This window comes from Vipera berus, assembly GCF_964194415.1.
Source record: "Vipera berus genome assembly, chromosome: 1".
NCBI classification, from domain to species: Eukaryota; Metazoa; Chordata; class Lepidosauria; order Squamata; family Viperidae; genus Vipera; species Vipera berus.
This window is the reverse complement of record NC_138202.1, coordinates 199520945-199546367: the sequence shown is the minus strand read 5'-3', so window position 1 is coordinate 199546367 and position 25423 is coordinate 199520945. Positions and strand designations below refer to the sequence as shown.

The 25423-nt window shown below is 38.4% G+C and overlaps 1 protein-coding gene across 1 annotated transcript in view; it reads left to right on the top strand.

The window, feature by feature from the left end:
• Positions 1-25423, top strand: part of PCSK2 (proprotein convertase subtilisin/kexin type 2) — a 118930-nt gene that overhangs the window by 72361 nt on the left and 21146 nt on the right. Inside the window, exons 6-8 of the mRNA XM_081345971.1 lie at positions 9662-9738; positions 17645-17733; positions 19360-19535. Of these exons, the coding sequence (XP_081202097.1) occupies positions 9662-9738; positions 17645-17733; positions 19360-19535 (342 nt within the window). The remainder of the gene's footprint in view (positions 1-9661; positions 9739-17644; positions 17734-19359; positions 19536-25423) is intronic.

Sequence of the window (25423 nt, the reverse complement as noted above, 5' to 3'; positions counted from 1 at the left end):
CATATCAGCCTCCCAAATTCTTTATTAGCAATTTGAATAATTTACACATATATATATACTATATATATATGGATCTTTGGTCATTCGGGTTTTTCCCCACGTAGAATTGAAGGTGTAAGAGCAACGTTTCGACGAAATCCCATCCATCATCCTCAGGCTGGTGGCTTCAGCTTCCTTCTTCTGGGAGAAGTATATATATATACTTTCATCAACTTTCCAATCTTCCCATGTACAAATTAATTGCTGTTATCAAAAATAATTCATCCAACTGTCTGTCAAGCATGTGGCAGCTGCACCTTTAGATGTTGGTGGCATTTACACAGTGGGGTAGCTTGGTGCTATAGTGACTCATGCTGACAATAGATGGAGTCATGTTCATCATTATTTAACACTTCTTTGAAATCTCCCCAGAAGAAACCTTCTGTTGAGTGGGAAGAAAAAGCACCTGTTGCCAAAAGAAGAAAATTAAAAGTGGGGATGACGAAATATTGCACAGGATAGGTGACATTTACAACTGCCCTTTTGAATTTCCTCTGGCAGCACAATGTATACAACATGTTGTGACAGAATACATAATGGACAATTTAAACAGAGGTGACCAGAAAGAACAGCACAGTTAAGGTGACTTTTAGTTACACTCTTTGGATGGGGAGAATGGCGTTTCCACTTTGTCTACCATTGGCTGGAAACATTTGAGTTTAACAAAGGAGATTCAATAGAGAGATCTGAAGGATATCATCAGAAAGAGAGATTACTTATATTCCTTTAGTAAGAAGGAATATGAAACAGTAGACTGAATGGAGAAGGTCTAGGTTATTGTCAAAATGCCTAGTATGACTGAGAGAAATACAGGGGTGAGCTAGATGGACCAATGGCACGGCTTTGCAAGATGGTGACTACATTCCCTCATTGAATTAAGCCATAATCCATAAATAATAAATTTTATATATTTATCATAGGTATTAATGAAATTGAGCTGAACACCTGAAAGCAGGTAGAGTCTGGCCAGTTTATAGAATACAAACTCATAATACATATTAAAATAGCAAGTAGAGATAAAAAAACTAAAATTATAGAATTATGGAAGACGGTCCATCTGGGTGAGCTTAATTCCCAAAGGCCTTACAGAAGGGGCATGTTTCTACCTGCTACTGGAAGGTCATGAAGATGGGGTCCATCTGTGCTTTAGGAGGCAACTGTGATTCCTAAGTAGACCAGGTCAGGATACAGACATTAAAAGAATTAGTGAAACTCTACTTGCAAGGTAAGTTAAAAGAATGTTGAAAGCCAAAAGGTTTTCCTCTGCCCCCTTTTATACTAAAGACAATCAATATGGGATCATCTTGAATTTCATTCTCACTCCCTCTTTCCTCCCAGAGCTAAGCTGTTTTTCATGCAACTCTTCTTGCATTCCTGAATTTATACATATCCTGGGTGGTGGAGAGGTCTAACTGAGCAATTTATAAATCCTTGAGAGTCAAGGATCCAGTTTAGGCTTGACACTGCTGAAATGCTTGTGGAAAATAATGGAATCTGGGTGGTTTTTGTTTTTTGCTTTGGTAGGGGTAATATTATTTGAGTCTGGGAAAAGGGACAATTGGGTCAAACAATTCAAGAATCACTGCCCTAAACCATGGTTTTCAAATGGTATCACACTATGCTACAACCTAACCAATTATTGTGAGCTCATTTAATGTGAGAATCCAAATGGTGTCTACCATTTCTTTTTCCTAACTGAAACTGCTTCTGTCACAACAATCATTCTGGAGAGATGCCACATGACATCTTTCTCTTCCATCTCTTTTGACATTTTTTCTGCCCAACAAGAACCAACTTCAGACTGCTGGGAAAATGAAATGCAAGATATTCCTTTCAACCATTGGGACACAATATAGGCTGAAAGATCAGCTGCCCAAGTTCAGTTAAGAAGAAGCTTATGATTATTATTTGAAGAAAATCCAGAAGGTTCAGCGAGAAATGGCTGGATAAGAATAAGAAACAGCTGATTTGGAGAACATCCAAAAATTTAAGTGGACAAAAAAAAAAAAAGATCCTGAATGCAAGTTGGATGTCAGGAGCCTTGGTGGAGCAGTGGGCTAATGCCTCCTTAAGTAACACCAGCTGCCTGCAATTAGTGCAGGTTCGCATCCCACCAGGCTCAAGGTTGACTCAGCCTTCCATCCTTCCGAGGTAGGTAACATGAGGACCCAGATTGTTGGGGGCAATTAAGCTGACTTTGTAATAATGCCGCTTGGGGGGGGGTGTGTGTGAAAGCCCTAATAAGCAGGCATATACATAGAATGAAGGCTACTGCTAAGCTTGTAAGCCGCCCTGAGTCTTCGGAGAAGGGCGGGATATAAATGGAATTAAAATAAAATAAAATAAAATAAATAAAATAAATACTTTGGTATAGCTACCATAGCTTCTTTAAACTGAAAAGATGCGTGGCTAAGCCATCTCTTTTTTTTTAAAAAACAACAACAGCAAACCCAGTTGTTGACTAACAAGGCCATTTACATTTCTCACTATATCCCAGTTCTGTGGCATTGTGAAAAGCTTCAGTGATGCCCACCAACGTTGACCCTTGGAGTACCATTGGTTTCTATCTTCTCTGCCTATAAATGTGCAACTGCCCAAGAAGAGGAAACAGAACTGGTGCTACAATGGGTGTTTTGTCCATGGTCTCTTCAAACCTAGAATGTGCTATGGTTGAGACATGAAAGTCATGTACATCACATCGTCCGAATGGCTTGAAACCAGCATGAGGATTCTCTTTCCTCCCCCTTCTTCTCAGTTTTTTTTCTTGAATCAACATCAGGCTGAACCTGAGTTAGCATCCATACTGAAGTGCATTCAAATTGTCCAGCAGGATGGGAGATGTCAGGGACAAGATTTTTAATCCAACTAGGCACTGAAACCTCTCTATTAGGAAACTATTTATTTATTTATTTTCTAGCACCTCCATCTTTCACTAGGACAATTTATCAATCCTGAAGAAGTTTAAGTCAGGAAAATCATCCAGCTGACAGCTTGACATTAAAAGTGTTATCTAAAGTAACAGCTGGAGGAACAATGAGAAAAAGCTTCCTTGCTATACTGCACAATATAAGCGCTGTTGTATTCATGTCATATAATTGCCTTTCAGTTATTGTCTCTCAGTTGTTCTTGCTCATTTATTGGGAGCAGCTCCGGATAACCACAAACTAAGGATGCTGAGATAAACCAGCACCATTGATATCTGCAGCAGATAGCATATTCCCATTGGTGCAATTACCCCCAAACTAGTCTGTTCCATCCAATTTACTTTCCTTCAGATTGGGGGAGGGGGAATTTCTGAAACCAGAACGCTCTCCTAAGCAATTCTTTCATTGCAATTCTGCAATGATTTACTGTTATATCCGAGGTGGCTTTGGCACAAAGAATTAATATCCCAGTCTGATTCTTTTCATACCTTTTGGTTTGGTGGAACAATGGCTATTTTGGAAAAGTGAAACAACATGGCTGACATAAAGGCTAGAAAGCTGTGAAAAAAACTGGATACTGGCCTTTTACAGTGACATCTGGCTTATTAATATTTAAATCAGGCCATTTATTTGTTACTTCATTTTAATGAATCCATTTTGTCCTGGAAAAGAGAGAATATTCTTGCTGGGTGTAAGTGGTAATTAATATATTTCGACTGACACCATATAACTTAACATCCTTGGTCACTTTCATAAGAAAAACACTAAAAACCCTCTCAAAAGGAACTTTTTATATGAATTCTAAAAGCACTAAACAGACATTCAGCTGCTGCTATTCTGTATTGTTTAAGGATGCATAATTGAGTATCTGGTGCAAAGCTCAACTCAAAGACTAGAAAAATACTTAGTCTTTTTTGTATTTTTCAGAACTTGCTTTAGAACAGCAATGTGAATGGGACATGTTGACATTTTCCCATCTCACTACTTGCACACCGTGTGGCAGTGTTAGTTTTAATTCACTTCATGTAACTGCTAGCTAGAAGCAGCTGAGCAGTTCAAATCACGTGAGCATGAGCTGAATGATAGCGTTTGTTTCAGATCTTGCGCACCTAGAAATTCAAAAACATGCAAATGCAAGTAGATAAATAGGTACCACTTTGATGGGAAAATCACAGGGACATGAAAGGAGCCCTCTCAGGCATACTCTGGAGAAAAGTGATGTCACCAGCTATTCCTTTCAACTTGGAGGTGCCTTGGTAGGTGGTTCCAACACAAATGCAGTAGTGGTAGTAGTAGTACTACGAGTAGTAGCTAGAAAAGAAACCATCGGGTCTCAGATTTTGGGCTGAGGGACATATTATGTCTCTGAAGATGGGGTAAATTAAAAATCTGCCCTAGAGATGTCGTGTGGCTTAAGGAAGAGACAAACTTGCTTATCTTCTCCCCCCAGGCTTTAAATTCCATGAATTATAAATCCTTTTTTTCTAAGAGGAGTTTTTCTTTTGAACTGATCATTAAAATATCAGCATAATGTATTCCATGGTTCACTTTTTAGTTCACAGTACTCACACAAAGCCACTAATTTTGTCAGACAAAACCTCTCCAAGATAAAAGACATTCTGGAGGGAATAATAAAGCTGTTCTACAATGAAGGGGAAAAAACATTTATTATAAAAAAATGAAATGAGGAGAACAGCTGTGGATTTTTTGCTGATCAACTGTTGGGGGGAAGATTGAATGAAGGCAGACTGTAGTGAAGGATGCTAACTGCAGAACTTTATGCATGTCATTCAACTCAAGCAAAATCCTACATACAAACCTGGGTACCAATCCTCAAACATTTTCCTCCCCATCTATAGAGATGGTGGGTTTGGATGCAGCAAAATATAACATCACTTTGGAGGAGAAAGAAGAAATAAACAACAGAAAAAATGTCTGTAAAGTGCTTCAGGTTCAGTTTTAAAAAGAACTGCAGAACAACACAGCATCCCAAATGCAACACATTGCTACTTTTCCTGGGATTGCATGCGGTCCTTTTGAAAAGTTGCAGGTAGGTGCTACATTCCTGCCTCCAAGTACTCCTAAGCACCTTTTTGGAATCATATCAAAAGAACTTGATTGTTCCTTGCTGGATCAGAATACACGTGAAAAGAAAATTTTTGTCCACTTGGCCAAAAATGGAAATTAAATCCACAGAGTTGGAAAATGAAAATCACAGCTTGCAAAGATGTCCAAAGTGTTCCTTTAGAAAAACTACACACCAGGGAAATGGAAGTAAAATGAATAGATGTGTGTCCAGTGCAGGAGAGTTTCATGCAATCATCCCTACAGCTTGACTATGTATTGTGATCTTGGACTACAGATATTCAGAATGTAGGTTTGGATGCTATATATGTTTACAGATCTTAGGTTTCCCAAGAATGCACACAGAGCTAGTTCTTGTCTCTCAGCTGTAGGAAGAAGACAGCGGTAAACCACTTCTGAAAATTTTGCCAAGGAAACTATGTGAACTTGTCTAGGCAATAGCCAGGAGTCAAATGTATATAGTGATCTTATGAGTGATGTAAAACTCTACTGAATATGGGCATCATTTTTCATTTTGATTGTGTAAATTTTCATTTTGATAGTGAAATGATTTTGTTATCACATTTAGTGTTGCTTTTAATACATAATTTTAATTTTGGCTATTTTGTTTATTTCTTAATTCCCCCCCCCCCACTGTAGATAGTCACTCCAGCAGAAAAGCAGGATATCAAGTAAAAAAATAAATACTGTTTAGATATTGGACATTTGTTGTTTTGACATAGACCATGTTTGTTAGAAATAAACCTGCTGAATTATTTATCCTGTGGGAGATTCCATACCAACGCTCATTCACTACCTTTATACAATTACTTGCTGCTTATAGTCTAAACTGCTTCTGTGCTAAACTGTTAAATGTCAAAATAATATCACAAGTTGCTTCTCCTTCTGTATGGGACAAATGTATGCATCCCAATATAATCAGGTCATTCTTTGATAGTCACATACCTTCCTAAAGCAACCTAAAAATTAGAGCAATCCCATGCTTATCTACTCAGTAGTAAATGCTACTGAATTCACTTGGAATTTCTTCTGTATAATAACATAGAATTGCTATCTAAAGCACATTGTATTTGAATATGGATATAGTAATTCCTTATAATATATAAAATCCACTCCCTACAGTCAGGGTGAGCATATTTGCATAGCCCAATTCACTTGTACTATGAAATAAATTATTTAAAGCATATACAAATGTGGAAGTATTATATATTCAAGGATGTTTAAAGTAACAAATATATTTTTATAATTCAATATTATAATTCAATATCACAAAATAGATGTTTTAGATGTCCCCCCCCCAATTCTGAATTTCATTATCCTTGAAGTTGAAATGAATTGCATGTTGAATACAAGTTTTAATTTTTTAAAAAAAATGTACACACAATAAATAAGATCCCTTAGTTTTCCTTTCATGGACACTGAATACCTAACCTGTCCTCCAGCCAAGATTGTGTCTGAAGATATTAAGTGTTTTCTGCTAGTCTTGTTTGGACAAATGTATTGTGTTGCATCCATGGTAACTTTTGGACATAGTTCAGAAACTACAGGTGGTTAAAAAATGAATTTAATCTGGGACTAGATGATGCCCATATTGTACTGTATACCATCCCTGGTTTGTGTGTACTGTTTCCAGCTTCTTTTAGAGTCAAGGGTTAGGGTTTTGACCTCTAAGACTATCAGTGGTTGATGCCTTTTTGATGAAAAAAGGTTTTCATTCAAATGTTCACAGGGTGGAAGTAGAAACATTTTCAGACATGTAAGAGAATAAGAGAGTTCTGTTTTGCTTTTTAAAGATGAGATCCCTCTCTTGGAGTCTACACTGTTATTTTTAATCTGCTTCCCTAACTCACAATGGCAAGAAACTGCTGTTTTCAGCAATCCTAGCCACAGAGATCCTAAATAGGAGCCGTGGTTGCAAGCTGCTTATCTCTGACCTAAAGGAAAGCCAGCTAGGTCAATGTTGAGTTGAGGATAAAAGAAACATGATTTTACCTGAGTTTGCCTTTGAAAAATCAAAGGCAAGGCAATTTAGTTTGAGCCAAATTGGGTTTAAAAATTCAATGAGGGGAAAAAATGTCTAGTCTTAAGGCTCACTACTGCTTCATTTTTTTGGTAGAATGGGATGAAGATGAAAGTACTGCTAGATACTTTACAGAAAATTAGCTCTACTCACCTTCAGATGAATAGCCTCCAAGATTTCGATGCAATATCATTCAAAAGATTCCCCAGCACCAGTTTTAGGACAAAGGTATCAGGGTTGAGGAAAGCACAGCAGTCTTAAAATTATCCAACAAAGGTCATCTTGTATTCCAACTTAAAAATAAGAGCTTTCAGGGTTTAAGAGTTTAAAAAGTAAACTTACCTCCACAGCCCAAATCACTTCAGCAAAACAAATCTTCATTGTTGTGCAGTCCCGATTTGTTTTCCTGTACTGAAATAAACCTGTAAACCTGGTTAGACAGATTGATCAAAATGAAGCTTCATCAAAGCAAAACACATCTTTACAGCTTCACAGCAGTCTAATTAATAGCTTATTTCCAGTGTGTGTGTTCTAAAGTCATATACATGAAAAAGGCTCTTCTGTCTGTGACTTTTTTCTGAAATTTGAAGGGTAGCTATTAGAGAAAGAATGGTTCTGATAGTGGACCCTTGATGTGGGTTTTTACTTCCAGAAAACTTTGAAGTTTCTATGGAATCTTCAGTGCAGTCATTCAATTCTGAAGTGATCAGGACTGTAGCTGAAACTGGACATAAATCCACCTTGACATGCATACGTTCACCATGGCATGCAATTCCTAGGGACAAATTGAAATAAAAGAAATATACACCTACTTCTTTGAAGGAAAAACTATTTCATCACTTAAATCTGTTTAACAATCTGTACAAAAGCTGCCAGATATGGCTTCAACTTCCATTTCTTGGTCTTCACTCAGTTCATCACTGCTATGGAATGGCCTATGGAAAGTATCTCCTGAATAAGTAGAAAGGAAAGATAGAAATGAGGGTTATGTTCATGTGGACTACACCAGATCTCTGGGTGGCCATCCCCAATGATTTCAAGATTGTGATTGAATTGTGTGGGTTTGTTTTTTCATTCCTGTCTGGGTTTTTTTTTGTCATATTCACCATCTTTTATTCTTCATTTTTTATTGTTGTATTTCTTCTTGTTTTTAGTGTTTTTATTTAGTAGTAAATACCCTATTCAAGTATCATGATATCAGACCAAAAACTCTCATGGTCACCTCCTGATTGCTATCCTGCTCATAAAATTGGAAACATCATAACACTTGGGTTTCCATCTTCCAACCCGTTTAGTCATAGTATCCCACTGTCAATGATTTCCCTAGAATCAACATGGTAGCAGACTATGGTTGTCATCCCTGATAAGGACACCAAGGCTACCTTTGTGAAATATCCCAGTGGGAAACCAAGCTGAACATGGACCATGATGGAGCAAGGAGCCTGCCATCCACCAAGGGAAATGTCCATATGTACCACATTGTCAATTTCTGTATTAAAATCATCCAAATGTCTTAATGAAACTCTAACCAGCTATCCAAAAAATACAAGAAATAGGGCAAAGAATGGCCTAGAATGGGAAAATTACAAAGACTTACCCAAATGGGCAAAAGCCACACACCTTAATTGAGAACAGGAAGGTCTGGGAGTACTTTATGAACTAAGAGCTTGGATTTGGCACAAATATGTCATTTATTAAGAGGAAAATTCCAGCAAATTAGAGGTGGATTTAATTTCCTCTAGTCTGCTGAAATTCTTACTATGAATAATACATGGGTTCCTTTTTAATTCCTTATTCACAAACCCTTCTCCCTCTAGTGAAATCAAATGTATAAATGTAATTATACATATTTGGTCATTTGTTTTCTCCATTGTTTATGTCACTACAATCACTTTGGAAAAGCTGATGGGCTCATTCTTTGTAGGCCCTGTAATGGAGGGTATTCAGAAAAGAGGGGAAGGGAAAGATTTGACCCTTTTGGAGTACGACAGACAGGAAGGAAAATGCTGATCCCATTAGTGCCCTGACAAAAGTAGACAGGTGACAGGTCCAGATGGATTCAGTCAAGGATGAGTATTGAAAGGAAGATACCTCTTGCGCCAGGCTCCTTTGCCAACCTTAGCCAACCTAGTCTGCCATGAAATATACGGCTTGAGGCAGCAGGCTAATAAATAATTCTTTCTCTGATTCTGTCCTTGGAGAAACAAATAGGACAGAATAATGGCATGCAAAGTATGGATGCTGCTACTGAGGTTTGGTTATCTTCTAAAATGTCTGTGGGATTTACTATAGGACCCAAAGGAATTCTTCTAACTAAACGTTATGTTAACAGCTGATGTTTTGCTTTCTAGTATATATCACCTCTCTTTGTGTCTCTCTCTTTCTGTTTAATAATAATTTAAAAAGCTATCTCTAAATGAATGAATAGTCAGATGAGTAAGAAAAACAACCTGTCAGGTATATATATTGGGCCACATGAAATACAAATTATACTCAAGCTGAAAATAAGTTTCTTAACTATTCATGCTTTTCTTGACTGCAATCAGTCATATATGTGGCATAAACCATTTTTACAATTATTTGTGTTTCCCAGAATGCTCAAGCCAGCTATGATTTTAGCAGCAATGATCCATATCCATATCCTCGCTACACAGATGATTGGTTTAACAGGTAAGAAATTGATTCAAATCCTTTGCTTATCAGGAATTTTTCACCCCATTCAGACTTCTACTCACCTGGAGGAATAGCTCAAGACCACTGTTCCACAACCTCTACAAACTACATATTTTATGAAGTCAATGTTTTTTTTTATTGAAAAGTTTTATCATACATTTTATCTTTAACAAACCCCCCTACCCCTCCCCTATCCCTCCCTCCTTACCCCTCCCCCCCTCCCCCCCCGACTTCCCAGAGCTAAGTACAAGGTATAAAAAACAAAAAAAAAGAATCATAAACAACCATATGCTAACAACCGTAAACTCTAAAATCTATCACTCTCTAGCTCATATAGGATAACTACAAACACTATTAATATAAAATATATAAAAAAAGAGGAAAAAAAAGAGAAAAGAAGGGAAGACTTATTCAAATGCTACATGAAACTTTTTAGTCCCATATTTGTTCTGGATATACTCAATCCATTTTCTCCACTCCATAATATAGCGTTCTTGCGAATGATCTTTCAAATAGGCCGATATCTTTGCCATCTCTGCCAGGTCAGAAACCTTTAAAGTCCATTCTCCTATAGTCGGCAGTTCCTCCTTCTTCCAATACTGACCTATTAAGAGTCTTGCTGCCGTAATTAAATTCAACATCAACTTAGTGTCCACAACTGTAGCATCTGTAATTATTCCCAACAAAAAAAGTTGCGGACAAAACTTTATCCTCTGTTTAAAAATCTTCTGCATGTTCCACCAGACTTTTATCCAAAAAACCTTAACCTTTTTACAAGTCCACCATATGTGAAAATATGTTGCGTCTTCGTCACCGCACCTCCAACATTTAGGCTGATAATTCGGATACATACTTGCAAGCTTGTTTTTTGTTTTTTTATTAAAGAGTTTTACAAAAACAGGATTTTACAATATATCCCCAAATCCCCCCCACCCCAAACCCGCCCACTTCCCCCCCCCACTTCCCAGAGCTAAATACAGGATTATGGTTATAATATATTCTAAATAAAAATTATGCATAATATACAATTAACCAAGTTCATAATGTGCTTTAACTCCCCTTTAACATAACTACATATGAAGTACCAATAACAATATCCCTCTAAAATCTACTCATAAGCTAAATGGAACTTTTTAGTCCCATATTTGTTCTGAATATAATCTATCCATCTCCTCCAAACTGAAATATATCTTTCCTGTGAATGATCTTTCAAGTAAGCAGAAATCTTAGACAGTTCTGCAAGATTCGAAACTTTAAACACCCATTCTTCTATAGTAGGCAAACTATCCTTCTTCCAATATTGTCCCACCAGTTGGAAATTGAAGTCAATGTTCAAGTCAAGATTCATAGACCCATTATCATGTGGCTTGTGTACTTTTAGCTTAGCCTGTGGTCTGAACTCAGCCATTGTGAACTCTCTGCATTATAGCTTAATGTATGGGGTGAATCCAGCTAGTATGGTTTAATCAAAAACTCATGGCTTGATGTCTATGGAGATTCTCAGTCATCCAGGTCAAGGTTGTCTCAAAGGTGCTCTTTCATAAGGCAACTGGACTGTGTTTTTTCCTTGAGGAAGAAGACATTTTGCTTCTCGCCCAAGAAGCTTCATCAGTTCTGACTGCAATGGTGGAGGGAAGGGAAGGGAAGGATTAGTTTTGAACTAACCCTTCCACCACCACCACCCCAATCCTAATGCCTCCTTAAGTAACACCAGCTGCCTGCAATTAGTGCAGGTTCGCATCCCACCAGGCTCAAGGTTGACTCAGCCTTCCATCCTTCCGAGGTAGGTAAAATGAGGACCCAGATTGTTGGGGGCAATTAAGCTGACTTTGTAATAATGCCGCTTGGGGTGTGTGTGAAAGCCCTAATAAGCAGGCATATACATAGAATGAAGGCTACTGCTAAGCTTGTAAGCCGCCCTGAGTCTTCGGAGAAGGGCGGGATATAAATGGAATTAAAATAAAATAAAAATAAATAAATAAATCCAGTCAAGACTGATGAAGCTTCTTGGAAGTGAAGTGAAATGTCTTCTTCCTCAAGGAAAAAAAAATAACACAGTCCAGTTGCCTTTTGAAAGAGCACCTTTGAGACAACTCATGGCTTAATGCTATGGATAAATCCAGTCACCATTTCACAATTCATGTAGGAGCTGCTGGAGACTGACAGATCATATGTTTCTTTCCCTTCTTAAAAAAAATGGATTAGAAAAATAGATGTTTATGTGATTTGATATCCATGGTGAGAACTGAAACCAGATATTGCACTACAGTATTGGTAGGATGAGAAGAAAAGCAGCATTTGTGCCTCCGTTACATAAAGCTTTGGGCTTGCCTAGTAAGGTTTGTAGCCAAGGATCTCCCTTTTTGCAAAAAAGAAAAAGAAAGAAAGAAAAAAGAGAAAGAAAAAAGAAAGAAAGAAAGAAAGAGAGAGAGAGAGAGAGAGAGAGAGAAAGAGAAAAAGAAAGAGAGAAAGAAAGAAAGAAAGAAAGAAAGAAAGAAAGAAAGAAAGAAAGAAAGAAAGAAAGAAAAAAGAAAGAAAGAAAGAAAGAAAGAAAGAAAGAAAGAAAGAAAGAAAGAAAGAAAGAAAGAAAGAAAGAAAGAAAGAAAGAAAGAAAGAAAGCAAAAATCTCACATGGAATACCTGGGTCAAATCTATGTCTGCAATCAATTTTAATTTCTGTATTGAGCACAGTCTGTTTACTTTTGAATTTCACCAGACTGCCAAGGGAAGGTGCATTTGATCTATAATTGCTTACAAAGTAAGAACACTAAAAGGGAGTCTATGGATTTGGGCTTCATTGGAATCTCAATCCTAGGTCTCTGAGCACTCTGGCAAGGCACATTAATTTTGCTCAGAACTCTTTCTATAAAATCCACTTAACTTAATTGGGCCAAGCTTATGTTATCCCTTCTTTCCTTTTTTTAAAAAAGCTTTTTTCAAAGAAATATAAACATGCACTTAGAAACATTCTCTTCTAGCATGAATATTTTCCCCCTGGATAAATCAGAAGCTTGCAAACCAAAGGGTATCTTTGCCTTCAAGAGAAGGTGGTAGGAACCTCTTCAATTCATTTATCTTCTCCGGTCACCTATTGCAGAAAGACTGGAAACATCTTTCTTACATTTTCATGCAACATTTAGTGGATAATGGCTGGGAGGTAGTGGCTAAAGGCCAAATTAATTAATAACTGCATAGATATTTTTTAATCAATCTCCTAAAGAGAAAAGAAGGAGCCAATCATCTGTTATTTGTTAAAGTTCTGATCTTGTTATTCTTAGGGGGAAAAAGGTAATATTTACACAAATGTATGCTTTCTTTTCCATGAAAAGAAAGCAGACATGGACAACCTGACCTACCTCATCTGATTTAGATGACAGATCCAGCAATCTCATACTTTGAGCATGCTGATTGTGGGAAATTAAAGTCTAAAGTATCTGAAGGGCACCAGATTGCTGCTGCTTGTCTGGATTTTTTAGTCCAGATCTGATAGTTTTAACAAAAGATGGTTTGGGATCAATCAGTATATGTGTCTTTTTGTTGTCTAGGTTAATGATTCCATCAGGCTATTAACAAGTGATTCCATCAGGCTATTAACTTGTGTCCTAAGACAAATGGAACTCAGTATTTATTTTTGCTATTGGATAGAACTACTGGGCTGAAGAAATTAGATATTGGGTAGTGCTACAGGAACCTCATGACCACTAGATGACAGAAAACAGATAAGGAACCAAAAGCCCTAGCTCTTTGCTGCCTTCCTATGGTCATATAAAAGTTTACAGTCCAGAAATGACTAAAGTTCAAAATGCAAATAATTTGTGCAAAGTCTTTGATTGCAATGATAGAATATTTGTTCTCTGATATTTATCTTGCAAGGGTTCAAGATCATCTCTCATGGATTCATTTGTGTGAGACAACAAACATTTTGGTGCACTGGAAAATATCAAAAGATAAATTCCCACTCGGAGAGATATTAAAATGAACCTTGTCAGACGTCGCTGGGGCTTCTTTTTAAGTAGAATGCTTAATATTACACTGTTAATTCATGGAAAAAAGTATGAGAGAAGAGTAATATTTCTCTAACACCATAATCAATTTTACTATAGGGGGAGTCAGAAATATAAATGAAATAAGTAATTGGCTCATCGGTCTGGAATGCCTTTATTTTGGCTCCTATAAGATGTTTATGATTGCCCAGCTACAGGTTCCATGTTTGGACGGGGAAAAATGATTTTTTTAAAAAAACAACAACTATATATAGATTCATGCCTACAGGCATTTGTTTTGAAAAACGGTAAATGAGTTCTCTTATTTATAGTTTTCCCCAGTTGTTCAATATCACAAATATTTTCATTTCTGCTTGAAGATGACAGGACACTTGACAGGCAACCAATACATTGCAATTAATTAAGAAAAAGAAGAGCACAAATTTCCAAAGCTGTTCAGGTTTCTGCATTCCAACAAAACATCTCAGTTCACTAAGTGAAATTCCTTTAAGCCAAAGGCTTAGGTTTAGTAAAGAACAATTAGTTTTATGTTTTGTATTTCTATCCAAGCAATTCACCTTTTTTAATTTCTTAGAGAAATCAGCCAAATATTAGGCAATTCCTTCCTGGCTTAGGTTTTTCTATGATATTGCAAGCTGTAGTGATTTGGTCTTTGAGGGAGATGGATGGTACATACATGCATACATACATAAATACATGTACACACACACACACACACACACACACACAACATGCATATATAAATATACATATAGGTAAAGGTAAAGGTTCCCCCGCACATGCGTGCTAGTCGTTTCCGACTCTAGGGGCCGGTGCTCATCTCCGTTTCAAAGCCTAAGAGCCAGCGCTTGTCCGAGGATGTCTCCGTGGTCATGTGGCCGGCATGACTAGACGCCAAAGGCGCACGGAACGCTGTTACCTTCCCACCGTAGTGGTCCCTATTTTTCTACTTGCATTTTTACGTGCTTTCGAACTGCTAGGTTGGCAGAAGCTGGGACGAGTAACAGGTGCTCACTCTGTTACGCGGCACTTGGGATTTGACCCGCCAAACTGCCGACCTTCTGATCGACAAGCTCAGCGTCCTAACCCACTGAGCCACCGCGTCCCTTTTAAAAATATACATATACACATATACATATACTGTACACACACACATAGTATTACTTAATTTAACTATAGTTAAAACAGTTACAACTTGTGTCGTTTTTATTTAATCAATTTAAAAGAAATATACATTACAGATAGTCCTCAACTTACAACAGTTCTTTTAGTGACCCTTCAAATTTACACCAGCACAAAGTTACAAGTGACCTGTGACCATTTTTCACAGTTATGACCTTTGCAGCATCTCTTTGCATGATCATGTGATCAAAATTCAGATGCTTGGCAAAGGGGTTCATGCTTATGCCCCGGGGTCCTGCGATGCAACCTTCTGACAAGCAAAGTCAATGGGGAAGCCAGATTCACTTAACAACCAGATTACTAATTTATCAACCGCAGTGGTTCACTTAACAACTGTGGCAAGAAATGTTGTAAAATGGAGCAAAAATCCCTTAACCAATGTCTCACTTAACGACAGAAATTTTAGGTTCAGTTGTGATTGTAAGTCAAGGACTACCCATTATTTCTTTGTCCTGGGCCTGCTACTGTATAAATGCAGCCTTAATAGTCAGTCCAACCTTTGGGTACCAATTATTTTCTGTTCAAATACTAAACAGACTCAATCCTATTGACAGCACCCAAAAGTTAGGGAGATGGGAGGGGGATATGCTGTTTTGGGGGGGGTTGCTTGTCTCCATCTTTTCTCTGGGAATTCCATTGGTGAAATCAAGCTATCCACCTGTCAGCCCCAACGTATTTGTTTTTTCCCCCCGATTTATTTTCTCTCTTATTCCAGACTTGCTCCTTTAGCAGAACTGAGATTTACCTGTTTTTATACCTAATGTGACACATACTAAAAATTAACTGATATGGCCATTGCAAATGTTCCAGGGACATCCATGAGAGGAATAAATAAAGTCAAGATGAAGGTCCAAATGGACACGATTTTTTGGGAAGTGGTTTCCCTTGGATGCTTACTAGGGCTAAGAGTGTGTGACTGGTCCAAGGTCACCCAGGTGGTTTTGTGCCTAATGCAGGACCAGAGTTCCCAGTCTCCCAGTTACTAGCCTGATGAATGAATCACCACACTAAACTGGCTCTCTTATCTATTACACCAAACAAATTCTTATGTAAGTTATATGTAACACTAGAAAGTGCCTCACATTTGTACGCAGGACACAGATACTGAACAATAGATGCCTAGCAACACAGGATCTCTGGCCATTTAATGCTATTTTCAACAAATCCCCCATTACTGAGGGAAATTTTTCTCCCAAAGCAAACTTTTAATGTTGGAAAAGAAAATAAATCTAATGGAAATCAAAATAAAGCTAAATAAACAGACGGTACCAGAGAAAATGCACACCTCTTATCAGAACAACATCACTTTTCCTGTTGAATACCGATGCCACATTTGTAAACCAGCAGGAGCACTGTTTAAGAATGCTTTGATTGAGCTCAGTGAAAATAAACATTTGCCTTTCCTGACTTAAGTCCTATGGGGGGAAAAACATTAAAACAAAGACAGCAAAGTCAGAAATGTGCCTGTGTTTTTCCTTGAAGGATTATTAGGATGCCCTTCAGCAATGACAATGGGACACATCACTTTGCAATCAGAATAAATATACTGCGGCCTGGTGGCAAAAGCTAGTGAACACCACCGTATATTTATGATCAAAATATTGGCACAGCACAGCACTGACTCCAGGAAGTAAGGGAACAATAGAATATTAAGTCCTGAGACACAAAAACATCCCAGGTCTGAGATGGATCTAAGCAAGATATTTCCCTTTATTTGTGTCTGATCTCTTCTCTTCATGGACATTCTCTCCACCACCATCAGTCCTTTATTGGATAGCAAAACCTGGTTTCCTTTTCTTTTCCCTTATTTATCAAGGAAATTTAGGCATCTCCACATCTTTAATGGAAAGAATGAAAAGATATTGGGGCCCAGTAAAATGGCAGACAATATCCCAATTTATATAGTGACTTTTTTCTCCCCTCTGCATATGTCTGAAAGGAAGTACAAATGGAAGAATGGGCAACCCTGGACAAATGCCCACTTTATACTGAAATGTGATATGTGCACACATACCTACAAACACTATTATTCTAGCACAGTTTTGTAAGCTATAGTTTCGTCAGTTTCACTTCCAGAGAATAATTGATTGTCCGATAATTGTAGCTATTGTTTCTTCTTTACAGAGTGGTACAGTACAATTCTCTATGATATCCACTATCTGACTTTCTGTGTCAATCGTTCTTGCTCTCTCACTATTGTTTCCTTAATTCAGCGAATGAGTTTTACGGTTACCTTTCTTCTGCTTTGGCCTCTGGTGAGAATTCAACAAGGAACCTTCTAAGTTACTTTAAAGCCATACTTGGTGGTTTGGATGGAAGAAGAAAGAATGCTGCACAGAGTTCAAAACTCATAATTCTTCATGGTATTAGGAAGAAGCGGCTCCATTTCTTGTCTGTCAAAAACTGGATAGCAATCTAAACTGTTGTGTGCACAAGGAACACTTAAAATGATCTATGGCTATACCCAAAGGAGCATGCTTCTTGATGTGTATGGCGAGTCTCAATCATCCAGGTCATGGTCGTCCCAAAAGACTTTTTTCCCAAAAGGCAACATGATATCCAAAGTTCTAAACTGAAGAAGCTTCTTGGATGAAAAGTGAAATATTTTCCAAGAAAAAGACCAAGGAAGTCCAGTTGCCTTTTGGAAAAAGCATCTATGGGACATGCCTCTTGATGCTTCCATGAGCTTTGGTTATAATTTCTACCTTTCTCCACAGTCATGGAACCCGATGTGCCGGAGAAGTGTCTGCTGCAGCAAACAACAATATCTGTGGAGTTGGAGTGGCTTATAATTCAAAGGTAGCAGGTAAGGCTTAAACTAGAGATTTTCTTCCTTAGCCATATTACTCTTTTATTTTTAAAAAAAGGATGTGTGAGAAGTAGATTATTTGCAGTATAAATTTTCCAACATGCTATACTTGAAAAAAATGAATGTATGTACATTTGTCTTTTGGATATATAGAACTGGCCCTCTTTGTTGACTTCCTTTCTGAATTTTTATTGGTACCTTGTTGATGAACACTGCTGAACTATATATATGAAACCATAAAATACTCCTAACATATAATTCTTGGCAGGAAGCTCATCTGATAAAGAGGCTGACCACAGGGCTTCAAGATGGAGACAAATTGATGTAGACTCCTCCTGTTACAGGAATGCTATTGATTACTATTTCTGGCATTGATTCTTTGTTACTATTATTTTTGTTAATATTTCATCATTTTATAATTGTGTTGGCATGTCTACTTTCAAAAGCTTATTCATGTATACAAGGACTATAAACTACTCACAGTTTGTAAGCAATAGGAACAGTATATGTCAGAATACGAGGAAAGGAAGGAAGGAAGGAAGGAAGGAAGGAAGGAAGGAAGGAAGGAAGGAAGGAAGGAAGGAAGGAAGGAAAAGTTATGTTTGTTCCCTCAGAGTGGTAGCATGAGTGATATTGGATTTGTCAAAGTCTTTGGGGGAATTAATTTTTGGTAAAAAGACCCACAGTCTCTTAGATAAGATTATAGTTGAGGTCTAGCACCATCAAGTGGTCACTAACTGAAATATTGGTGAAAAATCACTAACTCAAATCCAGGAAGGTTGCAAATTATTCTTCACATTTCAAGCCTGTAGTGGAAATGGTTTTAGTAGTGTGTTGGGAAAAAATGGAAAGAGTCATTTCAGATTTTATTCTAGAATGAACTCTAAAACTTTTATTTCAGAAAGGAAGCAAGTTAGAGGAGGGAACTGGAGAAATACTTCTCTATGATGAGTTTGTTTATCACATTAAGGAATATTTTTTTAAACAAAATATTAGCTGAGGAATTTTAATATTATAGTTTGTTTCAGATTATAATGTTACTGTCTAGAATTTTCTCTGTATCTTATCATTTCCTACAAATATCAGTTGAAAAGAATAAGATAACTAGAACAGTAACTTTGGCTGTTATTCATACTGGTATTAAGATGAAAGAATTGACTTGGTATTTATGTAATGTACTTGATCTAACAATTTTAATAAAACCCTTTTGTTTCAACTTTTTAACTTTCTATCTACTGCCATGTACATTTTCTATTTAGATACATGAAATCAAAGCCTGCTTAGATTTGGGTGAATTAAATAGTCCACAATATTGAACTTGCAAAAATTAATCTTGCATTCCAAAACTGTTGGCACATTTCATGAAAGAATCACTGCATTTGCATTTGCTTGATTCTGGATGTTAATTATGTTTTGTGGCAGGAAAAAAAATCAAATCATGATCTGAATTTTTATACCAGATTTTCTAAAAAAAAAAAAAAGATGTTATAACATATGCTAGGCTTTAAATTCTGGGTGTGGAAATCCCCTGTTGGGAAATATTATTATAAATTTGTTTAATTTAAAAAAATACTCATTCTTTCTCTCTCTCTTCATCAATATATATATTGATGAAATCTGCAGGTATCCGAATGTTGGATCAGCCATTTATGACTGACATTATAGAGGCTTCTTCTATCAGCCACATGCCTCAAGTAATTGATATTTATAGTGCTAGTTGGGGTCCGACTGATAATGGAAAAACTGTGGATGGGCCAAGAGAACTAACCTTACAAGCCATGGCAGATGGAGTAAATAAGGTAGTGCTTTGTTTTATGTTCCCCCCCTATTATATTGCTGTAATATCACACTTCAATGAAAGTCACTTATATTGTAGAAGAGAACAAATTGCCTATAAACATTACCTTATCAGAAGACCTTTCTTTTGAAGGACAGATGAAAGTATAATAAATTATCAATAGGAAAGTCTGTTGTTCCAGTTCAATAATAATAGGGCATATAAACATTAAGTGGTGGCTGTTATAATGAGTACAAAGCGGAGATTTTGCTATCTGGATACTTTACACATCAGAAAGCAGGAAGTTGTAAGTAGGCTTTCTAGTTTGTTCCCCCACATATATCTTTAATAGGGGAGGGAGTCCTGCAACAAGCTGAGATTTCAACAGAATGTTGAAATGTGCCTGACTGTGACATCATGATCTTACCCAACATCACAATGCAATTACAAAAGTGGCAAAGGAAGGAAGCAAGATGATATTCACACCTGAGATAGGCCTTCATTGGCCAACTATGTAATTCAAGGGGAAAGGACAGGACCGTTCCTTGTGATTAGAAACCTTATGGGACCAGGTTTTCTAATTCTATGAGAGAAGCTTTGGACTGTAAGTGCTGCTAAGAAAAAGAAAAACACTTTATTATATGACACATGGGTAAGCTAGGCACTTTGTTCCCACCATATTTATTTTCAAACATTTCTACCTAGCTTTTTCCTCTTAAAAACGTATTGTGATGATGTTCACAACAACTTCATGAAGGATCAGCCTCAGGGCTTGTTTAAAGAATTTGGGAGCCCAATTTGACTCTAGTTTTGGTCCCTCACACACTTTGGTTGACTTTGTATATGGATTTCTATGTATTCAAAATGAAATTCTTATAGAACCTCAAGTAGACAAAAATTATGTATCTAGAAAAAATGTTTTAGATACAAAAGACATCTCCCTGTAAAATTCTTCTTGTTGACCCAACACAGTGTTATCTTCTAGGAGGATTTTCCCACCCCCAAATCCAACCAATCCAGTGTACTCAGTGGCTATCCCTTAGCTGAAGTGAAGCTGGATTTGCTCATGGGTAGACTGGAACACTTGAATTTCTCTCAGCCCCACTACCCACTGGCTAACATAGAGCTGAATTGGCTGCTAGGTGGTCCTGCCTATTCAAAACATTTGTTAGCTCAGTATATCCATTGATTAATATAGAAGAGGGTTAGCTTCTGGGTGGCTCTGCTACTCTGAGCAACTTGAGGGAAATGCAAGGCGCAAAGAAAAACTGAAGAATCGAGCTACGGTTTGCTTTTATGTCTTCACTTGTCCACAGCCTGCTTCAGCCCACCACGTTGCCTCTACCATCCCATTAAATCAGCCTCAGCTGGACCATAAATAGCACTATTTCTTCAATCATTATCTTTAAAAAGCAGCTACTGAGAAGTCACCGTAGGAGAGATTATTGATGTCTGGTCCAAGATTGAGAGCTTCCTGAAAATATTTGATTCTGGATTATGTGATTTCACAAGATTGGATACAACAGGAGTTTGACTTACTCTAGCAAGACTTTCCTTTTATGCCCACATTTTGTGGTAGCTGCTAGGAGATTTCAGGTGGTGTTTAAAGCTTGAGCTTAGATGAATCAGTGCAGCATTTAATATACAGTATTTTATTTTTACTAGAATGAAAGAAACTTTCAGGATTCTTATGGAATTTATCAATTATCAGAGAGAGCTGCATTTTTTTATTACAGGATCAGAGTTTTTATATTAATTTTTATTTAGGTTATCAAAAATTGGAAAGGAAAAGGAATATTGTAACTACCCCAATAGCCTGTTAATGTCAATTATTACATTGATGAACAGAAAATTAATGCAGGAGTAGTAATTGAAGAGATCGGTACAGGAAAATGTACTGCACTTAGCACAATATGTTTAATTGAAAGGAAATCACTGCTAATGTGTACTTTGAATGGCAATTCTATGGCGCTTCATTCAGCATTTTGTTGAGTTCATACTAAAAAGTGGCTATCTTCCTTAAGAGCAAATTAGCCCAAGGCTTGGTCTGGATTGCATTCTAATAGGCTGCAAACCTAACCTCTCAGTAAAATCTTACAACTGTTCCGATCCCAATCTAATCTCGTGTGGAATTCACTTGCCAGAGAAACTGACCATATTTTAGCCAATGTTCTTAAAAATTAGGATTTAAGAATTTCTTCCAGTGAATATCCGTACATATGCTTGCCACTGCAAGTCATTCAATATTGTCTTAAATCTTCTTTCCTGATTGTGTTTTCTAAATTAGCACTGGGTACTTTTAATTAGCCAGCTCTGGGGTCAAAATATTCCTGCCAGAATGCTCTAAACCAGGGATCTCCAACCTTGGCAACTTTAAGACTTGTGGACTTCAACTTCCATAATTCCCCAGCCAGCCATGCTGGCTGGGGAATTCTGGGAGTTGAAGTCCACAAGTCTTAAAGTTGCCAAGGTTGGGGACCCCTGCTCTAGACTGGTTCCTCTGCTTGCCATGAGGGCATATGCTACTAACGATAGAGCAGACATGTCAAACTTGCGACGTCATGTGACATCGCGCAACGTATCAGAGCTTTTTCCCCACTGCCGGCAATGGGGCGGGTGCAGTTTCCTGGTGACACATTCAGCCCCCAAGCTGGCAGTTTGACACCCCTGCAATAGAGCAACTGGGAGAATGCTTTTCCTTGCCTTGTTTGTGATTTCAGGCATTGCACAGAGAAGATACTTATTTTCTTCTGAAACAAAGAGCACAGCTTGCTTTTTAAATGAGTTTTCAGGGAGAGGTTAATCAGGGAAAGAAGCAGTGCTATATCAGGAACACTTGCTTTCAAGTGTCCCTTTCTCACCTAGCTCTTGTTTTTAAAATGAGAAACAAATTGAGAGTCCTAAATCTCTACAGCATATGCCTAAGAATGCGGCAAAATGGAAATGCAACTAGCATGTATTGTTGTTTCTGAAATAGACTTATTTTTATTGGCCGTGGTCCGAAAATTTCTCCGTACACCAAATTACAAAGCCTTAGACATGATAACCCTCCACAGAAAGTTTTCTTCAGAGGAGGAAACTCTTCTTCACTAAGAACCTTTTCTAAATCTGCTCTTGTCCCATGTTGAGCAGAGCCCATCCATTCTAGGTTGTTTCCTTGAATCCATAAAGTCTTTCCCTTTCTCCAGGGCCCGCCCTCCCTCCCTCCCCACAACTGCCTTCTTTTCCCGCCATGTGTGGGAAGCTTCTGTGCAGCATCTGCCAATAGACCTCTAGCTCTGCTCCTCAAGTTCTCTGGAGGAAACCTCTCTGGAAAACATAAATAGTCCAATTCAACACAATCAATTCTTTATAGGTGAGCCAATAGGAATGTTCATGGGGACACCTTTGCTAGACGAAAGCCACCTGATTTATAGTGAAGATGGATGATGACATGGGAAATACAGAGTAGGGGTAATGATCTGATTTTTGGGTCCTTCCTATGTTCTACTACTGATATGGATATAACAAATGAATCGATAGTTTTGTTGGTTTGGGTTTGGTGCAATATATGATCCCAATCATGTTTGGCTTGTTTGGCAAACAATGGTAAAACCCAACATGGCTTAGGGTGATGTGTTCTGGGCTTTTATCTGGAAATATATATGTCTTAAAATAAAAATGGCTTCAGTTATATTTAGCTGAACTAGAAAGCCTAAGAAGATTGTGTACTGAATTATAGATGCATGTGTTGGAGAAGCATCCCAATATCTGTCAGGTTAAGTTCAGTTTCAAAGCTATTAACAGTACAATATGAGGACAGCTAGAGAGAGGAGCTGTTAATACTCATGATACAGTCTTACCAACTCCAGCTCACCAATACTTTAGAGTGAGGATGGGGTGGGGGAGGGGGAAACTCCATTAAGGGTTCCCAAGACCCTTAATTATCTCTTAGGAACCATAGGTAGTGTATCTTCTTTGATTTTTTGCTAAGATATAAATGGATCCAAAAACACAATAAAATCATCTTAAATCATGTAAGAGAGGTTACATACGTATGTTGGAGGCAATTCATACGTATGTTGGAGAAGGATAATTGCAATAGCAAAACATTTAGCACTACTTTTAGTAGTTATTAAACAACTTGAAGCTTATTTGGTTATCATTTCAGAACTATTTCCTTACTTAGAGAAACAGAATGATCGCAGGTAAAAAAGGCAGTAGAAATGGGAGCAACTTCCAATTTTCTGTCAGCATCCTCATTGGATTTCTTTGTGAAAAGATGGCAGGGAGCGAGAGAAATTACCCTCCCTCTTTCTCTTCCCCTTCCTCCTTCCCTCCCTCCTTCCATTCCCCTCCCTTCCCTCCCTCCCTTCCTCCCTCCCTTCCCCTTCCTTCCTTCCTATCTTCCTTCCTTCCTTCCCTCCCTCCCTCCATTCCCCTCCTTCCCTCCCTCCCTCCCTCCTTCACTCCCTCTCACCACATTTAATTTGCTTGTACAAAGCTTGCACAGAAAAAGTCAATGAGGAAGCCAGCAGGAGCTTGCAAGTTCAAGGCAGATAAGTGCCTGTTGACAAATGGGGGAGGGAGCAAGGGGATGTCTTTCAGGAATGTTACCTGGAATGTATGAGAGATGCCGCACAGGCTGAGAAAGGTGTGTGGATGTGCACAGAGATGCTCCATAGGTTGGAGGGGGTGCACGGATGGGCACCATAGGTCAGGAATGTATATGGGGGTATGTGAGTGTTGTTGTGTGGATCAAGTAGGGTGTGCAGGAGGCAGTGAGAGTCAAGAAATATGCATGAGGTTACGGGGTATTTGAGAGGTGCTACATTGGTTTGGAATGGCACACAGTTGGTGGTATGGGTTGGATGGGTATGCTTGGAAGTGCAGAAGAGGTGCCATGTTGGTTAGGAATGCATGCAAGGGGGAGGAGTGACATGGGTCAGGAAGGGTGTGGGGGGATGCCCAGAGCTGTTGTGTGTGTTGGAATAGTCATGCAGGAGAGGCATAGGTTGGGAATGCTGCATGGGAGTGCACATGAGATACTGCACAGCCAGGGAAGGCATGCAGGGATAGTGCAGGACTGAAGGCTGCATAGGAGCATGCAAGAGATACCCCACAATTTAGGAAAAGAGTGGGGGGGCAGTGTGGGTCAGGAACAGTGTGTGGGAGTGAGCAAGAGGTGCTGCGTGGGTTTGAAAGGCACATGGAGCCAGTGGAGGGAAGATGCCTGGGGGTTGCACAGATAGGGGTAGTGCACAGGGAGTGACATAGGCTGGGAAAGGTGTGCAGGGATACATCCCTTCCCTTCCCAGCAGGCAGGTAAATGGCTGCTGCGGGGTGGGGGAAGGAGTGAGACATTGTGAGACTTCCTGGGAAATTGCCATGGAACACTGAAAGCGAAGACCATGTGACCATAGCAGCAGTTCAGTAGTGCACCAGCAGCCAGTAGCACTGAAACAGCCATGACTCCTGTTTCATTTCCTCGGAAATCGTGGGTCTCAGGTGTTGAACACATTCTGTAAGTTAGCCCATTTGAGGTATCTTGGATTGAAAACTGTTGTCCTATGGTGCACTGTTTCACCAGGTAAAGGACATAACACAAGAGTTTTTGTAGTATATAGATATCCTGATTCAAGAGCAAAAGAATGCTATGCCTCTTCATCATAAACCCTGATCCTTTGCCTTGAGCTGAAACTTTATGAGTCCTCTGGATTTCTCCCTCCATGCATCAGCGCAAGGTTATATGACTGGCATTGTTAATTATTTCTGATCCATTTCTCCATAACAAATGACGACAATGCCACGATAACAGTATGTTACGTTGTTGACATAATCACACACTTGTCACTGCCCCTCTTCCCAGATGCCCCTGGCAAGGTATTTGAGGATTAGGACTTTGGGGGATCTGCCTCTAAAAGAGCAGAA